We start from the raw sequence: 12365 nt of genomic DNA, 5'->3' as shown, positions 1-12365 counted from the left end.
GCTTCTTTATTCAAAAAAATCATCAATAAAAACAGGCACAAGGCATACTGGCAGGGGAAAAAAAGGTTGATGAGTTTCTTTTTTTAAACTTTATTTCTTTATTAAGATATTTATTTTGTTTACAAAATACATCAAAATTGAACATCCCCTCAGTCCCCCCCCCCCTCCCTCCCATCACCTTATCAGATAAAAATATAAAAAAGGATGGTTCATATCTTGGGTGGCCTAAGAGGGGATTGGTATCATGAGGGCCATCCTAGCTGATGTTCCATGTAATCTAGATTCCGACTCTATCACACTTCCCTCTCATCCCCATTCTTGCACACTTCCACCCTCTTGATTTGCCCTCTTACTTGAATTCTTATTGGGTCACTTTTCATCGTTAAAATATTTATTTTTCACACTGTTATTATTCACATATCAATTCCTCTGGCTTCCCACCAAGGTTTCCACATCTTGTCATATTTCTTTAAAGTCCCTTGTTTTATATATAACGCTTTCTCTTTAAAAATTACCACATTCATGCTATTTATCCATTCTCTACTGGACGGAGGCGACACCGACAACCATCTCAGGGCAATCAGTTTCCTTGCCTGAAATAGGCATCTCAGAACCGCCGTCTGGCTGCTTCCCAGGTTTCCAACTCCCTCAACTAATCCCAGGAGACAATATTCGCCTCCATCCTGGTGGAGGTTCCAAACACCCGATCAATGGTTCCTGTCACCTCCGTCCAGTAGCGGATCAACTTTGGGCATCTCCAAAACATGTGAATCATGTCTCCCTCCATGTCCCCGCACCGGGGGCAGCTTGCATCCGGCCGTCGGCAAAATTGAAAAAGTTTACGAGGAGTATAATAGGTTCTATATAATAAGAACAGATGTGACATCCTCTGAGAGAGAGAGAGTGATCCCATTCTCCCCTTGTTTGTATGTGAGTATATTTTTGAAATGAAACCTTTTCCTGTTTCTGCATTAATTATTTTTTGAAGAACTGAGATTGCGCTCCATTCTACGGTCCTCCCTCTAAACTCCAGTGCGTGCCTGACCTGCAAATACTTATAGAAGAATTTATTTGGTAGAGCAAAATAATCTCTCAGTTCCTGAAAGGTTTTCAGGGCACCATCTTGGTATAGCTGAGCGATAAATTTTATTCCACATCTCTCCCATTCTCTTACTGTCCCCATCTTCTGCAGTTCTCCCAATTTGCTATTCTTCCATAAGGGGGTATACTCATTAAATCCTCTGTATTTTAATATGGCCTTCGCTGTGTCATTAATCTCAAAGTAGGGAGACCTAATGGAAAGGATTCTGCCTCCAGAGCGTCCACTATTGAGTCATGTAGTGTATTTTGTAGGAGCATTTTTCTCCCTGCCTCTCCCCCTTCTAAATTACACTCCCCCCCCATATACGGAGTTGTGACGCAAGGAAGTAGCTAAAGGGGTTTGGGAGCTACTCCTCCTTCTTGTTTTTGTAACTGCAAAGTACTCAAACGAATTCTTGCCGACCCACCCTTCCAAATCAGTTCCCTGAACACCATGTCTATCTTTTGAAACCACATTTTATATAACCAAATTGGGGAGTTATGCAATACATAGAGAAGCTGCGGCATCCATATCATTTTGATTAAATTACAGCGACCTTCCACAGATAATAGCAGGCGTTTCCACACTTTTGTCTTCCTCCTAAATGTATTCAGTAACGGGATTATATTATCTGCTGTGTACTGTTGAGGGTCTCTGGATACGTTTATTCCTAGGTATTTAAATTTACTTACTACTTGGATCTGGTTCACCTCCTCAGGCAAGGGGCTTCCCAGAGGATCTACTGGCAGAAGGCTAAATTTTTCCCAATTTATTCTTACCAATTTAAAGTCCGAAATTTGGCCAAATTTGTTAATAATATCCATAGCTTTCTGAAGGGAATCCTGTGTATCGCCAAGAAATAACAGTAGGTCATCCGCGTATAATGCTACTTTTTCTTCCAAGTCTCCCCTTCTAAGACACTTCACCTGAGCAGAAGACTGCAGGGCAATGTCCAGAGGTTCAATTGCAATGGCAAAGAGGAGGGGTGACAAGGGACACCCTTGTCTTGTCCCCCTCCCCAGTCTAAATTTATCGGACTTTTCATTATTCACCTTTACTCTGGCTTCTGGTGCCCTATAAAGCATTTTTACCCATTTCATGAAACCCGATCCAAATTGGGCCGTCTCCATAACTCTCCAGAGATACTGCCACTCAAGACTATCAAAGGCCTTGGCGGCATCTAAAGACAAAATAGCCCTCTCTCCACTCTCATCCGTAGGGACCTGAAGATTCAAGTATACCCTCCTTATATTTGTGCTAGTAGTTCTTCCGGATATAAAACCTGATTGATCAGGGTGGATGAGTTGCAGTATAAACTTGTTCACCCTAGCCGCCAAGACCTTTGCCAGTATTTTTATGTCAGTGTTTAATAAAGCGATAGGCCTATATGAGGCAGGATCAAGTGGGTCTTTATCCTCCTTGTGTATGGTGATTATGGTAGATTCCATCATCGATGAGGAGAGCTCTCCCCTCATTAATGACCAATTCAATACCCTCAACAGCTCGGAAAGCAATACCTTCCCATACTGCCGATATATCTCGGTCGGGAGTCCGTCTGGGCCCAGGGGGTTTCTGTTGCGCCATCTCAATAGTGACCCTTTGTATTTCCTCTATCGTTATAGGTCTATCTAACTCAGTTCCATCTGCCTCACCAAGACAGGGGAAATTCAGATCCCTGAGAAAGCTGTCCATTTCATCCCCCATTTCCTCCTGTTGTGATCTATACAAGTCCTCATAATATTCTTTAACCTTGCCCACTATTTCTGGAGAATATGAGGATACCCTTCCATCTTCTATAGTTGTCGTGGGTATAACGGATGGGGGGGAGTTCACCCTGACTAATTGTGCCAGCATACGTCCTGCACTTTCCCCCTCTCCAAAGGCAAATTGTTTCTGGAAGAGATGTTTATTCTCTATTTTTCTAAGAGTCATTAATCAATAATTTTGTTGTTCCTCTATCCATTTCCTAAGTCTATCCGGTGTTGGGTCATGGATATACTGTTCCTCTGCTGTAGTTACCCTCTCCCCTATTAGTCTCTCCCAGTCCTTAGTCTGTTTTTTAATTTTTGAGATTTGTTGGATCATTATGCCTCTTAGGAAAGCCTTCAGAGTGTCCCACACTATTCCTTCTGAGGCAGTACCTCTATTCAAATCGAGAAACTCCCCCATTGATGCCAATATCTCATTCGGATCCTCCATCAGTTCGATCTAAAATGGGTTTATCCTCCACTCCCCAGGATGGTTACACTCGCCCAGCTCTAGTGATATTGTCACTGGGGGATGGTCCGACAGACCTCTTGGTCTGTAGTTCACATTCTTTATGATAGACATCATTTCATCATTTCCCAGTACTAGGTCGATCCTGGAGAGTGTCGAATATGTCCTGGAGAAGCACGAGTATTGTCGGGCCTCCAGGTTCCGTATTCTCCAGATGTCCCACAATCCTGCCTCCCTTAAAATATGGGGAAGCTGGCTATCCATGACACCACCCGTTAGTGTCCCCAGGGGGAACCTATCTAGTCTCCGGTCCATTACCATATTGAAGTCCCTCGTTACTATCACCTCTCGGCTTATCCAAAACAAACTCGGCAAGCTCACAAAGGATCGAAACGTTAAAGGGTGGAGGGAGGTACACATTTGCTAATACGCAGACTCTGTTCTCAATCTTACAAAATAAAAAAATGTATCTCCCATATTCATTCACCTTAGCCTGCATACAAGAGAAAGCCACCCCTGATCTAACAAATATACTCACTCCCCTAGAATAGGAGGTGTGTACTGAATGGAACTGTGTACTGTAGTTCCTCCATCTCAATTGGGGAATAGAGATTTTAGTAAGATGTGTCTCCTGAAAACAAAGGATAGCCACCTCATATGTCTTTGCAATCAGGAGGACTGCTGCTTTTTTCTCTGTATCTCCCATTCCCTGGACATTCCATGAGCACAAAATTTATTTTTTTAATCTGGGTGCGCATAACCATCAAAGTTAAATTTTTAAGTGAATCTAACCAGTGCCTTTTCAAATTTATATGGTTTTCTCATATCATTCTTTGTGACTCCATAGTGTCTCTTCTCAAACCTGTGATTTAAATCGAACAAACTTTTGTGCCAGACCCACCACTCATTCCCTCCCATACATCCGTACCTCCTCTCATGCCTATAATTGTGTTCACACAGTCTTTTGTACCAAGCAACCCACTTATTCCATCTCATACACCCATGCACACCATTCACCTGCCCACTGGGCCTATTTTGGGGCTTCCTAATGTGACCTTTGCATTCATCTATCAATTTAAGTGTTATCAACTTTAAACTTGTGTTCTCACACTCTTCCTTCCCTATCCCCCCCCCTCAGAAAACCATACAACCCACATTTAATAAAATAAACAAACAAGACAAGACAAACGTAACAAAACAGACAACGCAAATAGAGAGAACTCTTTGCTCCACCCCTTAGAAACATGGGGTGGTATGCTCGTTGTTCCCTCCCCCTTTCCACCACCAACACCCTCCTCTCTCCCCAAATTATTCAACAGTGTAGTGGTTTGTGTCTTAAACAAAATCATATTGCTAATGAAAGTCCAGGGCAATATAGTCAGATTGGTCTACAGTCTCCCACTATAGGTTACTATCCAGTTCTCCACTCCCTCCGGGGTATTGAAAAACACAGTCCCCCCGGGGCGTTTATACGTAGTCTTGCCGGTTATAGCAGTGCATAGTTCAATTTTAATCGTTGCAATTTGCGCTTGACTTCTCCAAACTTAACCCTTCTTTTTTGCAGATCAGGTGAGAAATCTGGGTATATAGAAATCCTATTGCCATTGTGAAGAATATTACCCATTTCTCTGGCTTTATTTAGTATAGTTACTTTATCTTTATAGTAAAGCAGTTTTACCAATAAGGGTCTTGGAGGGGCTCCTGATTGGGGAGGCCTAGAGGGGGTCCTATTAACTCTTTCCAGTGCAAAAAGGGGTGAGAAGGACTGTTCTCCAAATAAATCTTTAAACCATTTTTCCAAAAATGTAGTGAGATCCGTACCCTCACTATGTTCTGGGAGTCCCACTATCCTCACGTTCTTCCTTTGCATCCTGTTCTCCATTTTGTCGATCTTTATCTGGTAGTTAGCCATTTGTTCCCTTATAGTCCTTATCTCCCGTTTAAAAGGGTTCATGTCGTCCTCTAATAGGCTGACCCTCCCCTCGAGGGCGGTAGTCCTTTTGCATACTTTTTGCATGTCGTGCCTAACGAGGGGCATGTCTTCCTGAATAGTTTGAAGCTGGGTAGACATTTCATTTATGGAAGTTTTACAAGAGTTAATTGCATTCAGTACTTCCCTCAATGATGGTTCTGCTTTCCCCAGAGCTACCATTTTAGTTGGTGATAATGACCGCTTTTAAGCATCCTCCATCCTCTCCCCCAAAGGGTTTCCTGCAGGAGGATGCACTGCCTTCACAGGAGTTACCTGTCCATGTCCCTGACTCTTTCTTGTGGTAGGAGCAGAGGCCCCGGTCTGTAGTTTGGACAACATACTAAATTCTCGACTGTTGTTTTTAGGGGAGCTCTGTTCAGAAAGTTGACCTTGTGCGTGGGCAAATTTCCCCAGTTTAGCTGTTGCTGCCTGGCTCACTTTTGTGGTGCGTTGCGATGGCATAATAGCATATAGTCGGGTGGTTTAATTCCCCAATTTTTTTTATCTCAATCCCCCTTTTTCCCTTCCTCCGCTGTCCCCTAAAGCCTGCCACCTAAATAGCGTAATACGCTGGACCAGTAGGCAAAAAAATAAAATAAAAAAATTTCCAAGGTGGAGAGGGGAGAAAAGCGATCCACCACAGTTCAAGAAGATTACTGTTCACAGTCCAGTTTCCAAAATCTACACCGGGAGGTAGTGGGGGAGGAGTAAAATGGAGTGCGCTATCTCTACACGGCTCTTTTCTCAGCATGCAATTTGTTAGATGTACTGAGAATAGGGTGGAAATGATATACAATAAGTCCGCTAAGTCCAGGGTAATAGAGGGAGACAATGCTCACATGTTGGATTTACTAGGTTTGGTATATATAACCTGTGGCGTATATATGACAAGATTTGCAATAGGAAATACAGCTGAGGGGTTACCTCAAAAAATCTCTCAAGCTTAAGCATTGGATATGAAACACCATAATGCAATATGCTACCTGTACACTAAAAGAACAGACTAGATCAGGTTTTGGTGCTATATATTGTTAGCTTATCGTCCTTAAAGCTACCAAATGCGTCCGCTTGTCTTCCACTTTGGCTCAGATCCAATTTGCATGGCTGAAAAGCAGGAGATAGTGGTAATGAAATAAAAAAATAAAAAAACAGGCTTTTGCCTCTCATCCAGTGCTGCAGGGGTTAATCCTCCAAGCCTCTGCTCTCTGCATACATTTAAACTGCAGTTAGATCTGTCCCATCATCCAGCTCCTTATCACACACTGTTTCTTGGGGATATCAGACTCAATAATAAAGGTTTGTTCCCTTAGGGCCGGTTCACACAGCAGGCGAGGCGAGGCGTCTCCGACTTGCCTCACCGCGACCTGCGGCGACCTCAGAGGCGACTTGCAGATGACTTCTGTATAGAAGTCAATGCAAGTCGCCCCGAGGTCGCCCAAAAGTAGTACAGGAACCTTTTTTCTGAGTCGGAGCGACTCGAGTCGCTCCTCTCAGAACGGTTCCATTGTACAGAACGGGGGCGACTTGCGGGAGCGAGGCGAGGCGAGTCGTGTCGCCTCGCATCGCCCGCTGTGTGAACCGGCCCTTAGTGTGTCAGCAGCTCAGCACTGTTAGCATATCAATGATAAACACAGTCCTGGCTGACAGTGTGCAAGAGAAAAAAAAAAGACAAAAAAAGTCAGAGAAAGCAGAGAGTGGGGGAGGAAAAAAATAGGTTTTTCACCTGCATCCAGCGCACATGGGATGATCCTCAGAGACACAGTTCACTGCTCTTGGCTCTTTATCTGCCATACACACTGTGACTGCTGGAACTAGTCTCCTTGCAGTACTCTGACCTGCAAGGTAGGAAGGGATCTCTCATCATCAGCACAGCTTGACCAGGCTAGTGGGATTGTGTTGGGGGGAGGACCATTTAGGAGATATTTTTAGCACAGCCTGATGCCTCTCCCACATCCCCTGCTGGCTTCCATATCCCCATCAGCCTCTCAGGTGTCTCAGGTGTGTGGGGCAGAGAGAGGGAGAGCTGTCCTCTCACATCCACCTCCAGTCACGCCCCATCGTTAAGGTTGACGAGTTTCAAGTGCTAAATAAGCGCTTTGTCAAAACCGTATTGAACACAATCACCATACACACATATTAACAAAATATTACATGATTGTACAGGTGTAACTGATAAAGTGGTGAGGTCCAATGATATCAATCAGCTGTTTCCACTTGAAAAGGAGAACAAACCATTTATGGTGCATCCATTCCTCCATGAGATAAATATATAAATAAAAAAATAAAGGTGAAAAACTACTCTGGGTCTCCCCTGTGGAAACCTACCTACCATTACAGGTGATGGTGAAAACAATGCCTCTTCCATATCCAGCACAGCGAAAAAATGTATGTAGATATATAGACAAAATCCCTGCATCAACAATATATACAATAATTATTACATTACCTTTTTGCTGTTTTACTTTACCTTTCAAAAACTCAAAAGGCAAGAAAGGCAAAAATCCCTGCAAGTTTATATGTGGTATGACAAAAAAAAAACAAGAAATGGAAAAAAACACTATCCTAATCATAAAATTGAGTCAAATCCCACTCAAAGTTTAACCTCCTGTAATCCTTGTTTGAAGGCAATATATCTAAAAAAAATTCTCTTTTACAGAGGATTTGACTCACTTCTTTACCAACTTCACCAATACCTCTAATTTCACCAAGTGGGGCTGCAAGTTTAATATATATTTTTTTATAAATCCCAGAACTTGTGGTTGAATGTAGATTTATCAACCCTCTTAAACCATTTAAAGCCCATAGCACTTGTGACAACCATCCTTTCCTCTTGACTTCAATAGCGAAATTTTGACAAAATGTTTGCAATTTTTCCAAAGCTTCAGGGAATAAAAAACTCCCAATTTCAATTATGCCTAATTCTGAGATACTAATCAAGAGAAAACATGCAACATGTAAAGTCAGAACAGTAGAAGCTTGTTCGAAAGCACAAAAATGTGGCTTAAAGTTGTCCTAACGTCTAGGTGTTTTTTTACCTTAACCACTTCGGCCCCGGAGGGATTTACCCCCTTCCTGACCAAGCCCTTTTTTGCAAAATGGCACTGCTTTGCTTTAACTGACAATTGCATGGTCATGCAACGTTGTACCCAGACAAAATTTACATCCTTTTATTTCCCACAAATAGAGATTTGTTTTGGTGGTATTTGATCACCTTTGTGATTTTAATTTTTTGTGCTATAAACAAAAAAAGAGTGACAATTTTGAAAAAAAAAGATATTTTTTATATTTTGCTATAATAAATATCCCCAAAAAATATATTAAAAAAAACGAATTTCTTCTACAGTTTAGGCCAATATGTATTCTTTTACATATTTTTGGTTAAAAAAAACCCCACAATAAGCCTATATTAATTGGTTTGCACAAAAGTTATTACAGCTACAAAGTAGGGGATTAATTTATGGCATTTTTATTAATATTTTTTATTAGTAATGGTGGCGAGCTGCAATTTTTATCGTGACTGCAACATTGCGGCAGACAGATCGGATACTTTTGACACTATTTTGGGACCATTGGTATTTATACAGCGATCAATGCTATAAAAATGCACTGATTACTATTTAAATGTCAGGGAACGGGTTAAACACTAGGGGGCGATACAGGGGTTAACTGTGTTCCCTCAGCATGTTCTAACTGTAGGGGGGATGGGCTCAATAGAACATGACAGAGATCACTGCTCCCAATCACTGGGAGCAGTGATCCCTGGCATGTTGCTAGGCAGAACTGGGAAATGCCTCCCCATTCTGCCTCTCTGTGCAATGATCGCGGGCCACCGGTGGATATCAAGTTTTTTACTCACCCCCCAAACACTTATCTGAAACCTCTCATCATGATCCAGCACTGTCCCCGCTGGCAGTCCCACTCTCCTCTCTTTCTTGATTCACAGGATACAATAGGATCATAGGCTCCTGCTCCTGTCAGTTAAATACTGTGAGGAAGGAGCAGAAGGCATGGTCAAGTAGGGCTATGTGTGTGTCTATGGACGTACACAGGCCAGCTCGGGAACACACCCACACAGATTCCCCAGAGCACGTGGTTTTGATATCACTTTAAATATTTCTGTCGATACACAGGATTCTAAAAAAAAAAAAAACTCTAGTGCAATATTTTTAGTTTGAGACTTAATAAGAGAACATTCCTTCATGCCATCATCCTTCTTCTACACAATATTTAATAATATTATTTAGTTTAAAATGTATATTTATTTTATTATCCCTATAATTTGATTAATCTAACATTTTTCTTTTTCCTTTTTTTTTTAGGACACAACACTTTTCATAGTGAACTTTGAGAAGCATTGAGAAGTGCTTGAAGATTCTAATGGCTGTCAAATGTATAACTACAGTGATAACATCATATTGTAAACTCTCCCCAGATCAACACGAGCCATGGCCTTTAGGCTTTGCAGATGAGAAAGTTCAAAGATTTATTTGGAGGAAGCATTATAGTTTAGTTCTCTAATATTTGTGCAAAATAACGCATTCCCGCTATTTAATTAATAAGAAACCATGCTGGTATATGTAAAAAAAAAAGTTTATTTTTAGTGAAACATTATAACTGCACAATTTTACATCATATAATCCAGCATTAAATATTATCACTATCAATATATGATAAATATTGTTTAATTAACACAAATGTGAAAAATATTCTTGAAACTGTTGGCTATAAAAAAAATTGAACAAGAAAATATACAGAACTTTAATGCTAAATATACAAATTGAATGTATTTATTTTTTTAAATGAACCAACCAATTAAAACAAGATTGACCTAAATCAAAAATATACATAAACTCAAATCTATGCACTAAAAGCACACAAATAATCTAAAATATTGGCATAAATAAATTGAAGGTATTCACCACAATAAATTATATAAAAATGAATTTTTATAACCAAACTCTGGACCCACAGCTTGACATCGTGCCAGAGATCTTTGTAAATTTGTCTGGGACAGATACAGAATGGGATGAATCAACAGTATTAGGAATAAAAATCACACTTTCACTGCTTTTATCATTATTAACGCTAGCAACACTTCTTTCAAACATTTTTGTAATTATTACTATATATATGACTCGAAAGCTTCACACCCCAGCAAATTATTTGATTGGTTCATTAGCATTTACAGATTTATTGGTGTCTATTTTAGTGATGCCTTTAAGTATTGTCTATACTGTAAAACACTCGTGGTCATTTGGTCAGGTAATATGTGACATTTGGCTGTTATCGGATATCACCTGTTGTACAGCTTCCATACTCCATCTCTGTGTTATTGCATTAGACAGATACTGGGCCATCACAGATGCACTGGAATATTCTAAGCATCGTACAGCAGGGAGAGCAGTTGCAATGATTTCAGTGGTGTGGGTAATATCTATATGCATCTCCATCCCACCACTCTTTTGGAGACAAGCCAAAGCTCAAGAAGAACTGGATTGTTCCATCAACACAGATCAGATTTCTTATACTATATACTCGACATGTGGTGCATTCTACATACCTACAATATTGTTGATCATATTATATGGAAGAATATACGTAGCAGCAAGGACACGAATTCTTAAACCGCCATCCATTTATGGAAAGAGATTTACTACTGCTCAGTTAATCACTGGCTCAACTGGGTCTTCTTTCTGTTCAGTTAATGTAAACTCTCATGGAGGTCATCCGCACACTGGAGTATCTCCAGTGTGTATCAACCATATCAAGATAAAACTTACAGACAGTGTTCTGGAAAGGAAGAGGCTGTCTGTAGCCAGAGAAAGAAAAGCCACAAAAACTCTTGGAATAATTCTCGGGGCTTTCATTGTATGCTGGTTGCCTTTCTTTGTGGTGTCTCTGGTCTTACCTATATGTAGAGAGGCTTGCTGGTTCCATCCATTATTATTTGACTTGTTCACTTGGCTGGGATATTTTAACTCTCTTATCAACCCTGTAATATACACAGCTTTCAATGAAGATTTTAAACAAGCTTTTCAAAAACTTATAAGACTTAAAAAGCTTTCCTAGAACTTTCTGGAATGTAATCCTTGTCATACAGAAGTGTGCGATGCTGCTAACTTCATAAATATTTGTGGAATGAATATTAAGAAAGACCAGTAAAATAATATTGAACTTTACTGCTTTTAGATCTGAAAAGCCATCACATCCATGCCAGGAATGTTATTAAAAACAAAACATATTTTAAGGAATAGTTTATTATTGTTTTACTTGTGCACCCACTATAACCAAAATGTTTTATGATTATTTTTTTATGAAGCAAAGAAATCAACATTATGTTTTGTATATTTTGTGCTCAATATAGGTGGCTAGGTGGTCACTATCAAAACATGAATGACATGTTTTCCCGGTATATTGAAAAGTACAAATTATTTGATATAACATGCATAAACAGCCATAGCTACTTACAATTTTATTATTTGTGGTTTTAGTTTGCAAAATTATTATCTTAATCTCTTCAGCACATTGCAACTCAGTATTCCCTTCCCTTTGCATTCCTAAATATGCCATACCCTATGGTGGATCTACTATAATAGTGTCCCATATAATCATCATATGACACCAGAGCCAGTCCATAACATAAAATGCCCTTCCAAGGGGTTCCCTAAAACAAACAGGTAGCACTTGTACCACTTTTGATATTTGGTATATTATTATTATATTTGGTACTTTTGATATTTGGCCAGAAGTCAGTGTTTTCACAAAAGCAGGAGGCTCACACAGCAGAAAAAGTAACAGAGAGAGTGAAAGAGCCCTCTGTCAAATCATCTGGCTACCAGGTAAAATGTGGACCAAGAAACCTGGACTCAGAACAAAACTTAGCCAGATTCAATGATAACAAAAAGTTTTTTCTACACATTCGTCAACAACACAGTATACTGTTCATTTTATTTTCACAAACATTTGAATTGTCATGTCTCCTTCCTTCTTCTTAGTTCAAGCAGTACTAGTACATAAAGGTTAAGCAAAATGGTAAGACCACACCTTGTGTATGTGAGAAACCTAGGAGTCTACAATCCTATCCTGCCAGCCAGT

General features: G+C 40.2%; 1 protein-coding gene across 2 annotated transcripts in view; it reads left to right on the top strand.

The window, feature by feature from the left end:
• The window catches only part of HTR1D (5-hydroxytryptamine receptor 1D), a 111195-nt gene extending 99674 nt beyond the window's left edge, over positions 1-11521 (top strand). For both annotated transcript variants that reach the window (XM_077481748.1, XM_077481749.1), the window contains exon 2: positions 9590-11521. In XM_077481748.1, coding sequence (XP_077337874.1) covers positions 10209-11339 — 1131 coding nt within the window. In that variant the 5' untranslated portion in view covers positions 9590-10208 and the 3' untranslated portion in view covers positions 11340-11521. The remainder of the gene's footprint in view (positions 1-9589) is intronic.
• Positions 11522-12365: the final 844 nt, after the last annotated feature.

The sequence above is a fragment of the Lithobates pipiens genome, unplaced genomic scaffold (assembly GCF_037356315.1).
Source record: "Lithobates pipiens isolate NorthernLeopardFrog02 unplaced genomic scaffold, aLitPip1_a1.2 Scaffold_16, whole genome shotgun sequence".
NCBI classification, from domain to species: domain Eukaryota; kingdom Metazoa; phylum Chordata; class Amphibia; order Anura; family Ranidae; genus Lithobates; species Lithobates pipiens.
The sequence above is the reverse complement of the archived record's forward strand: the minus strand, read 5'-3'. Positions and strand labels throughout refer to the sequence as shown.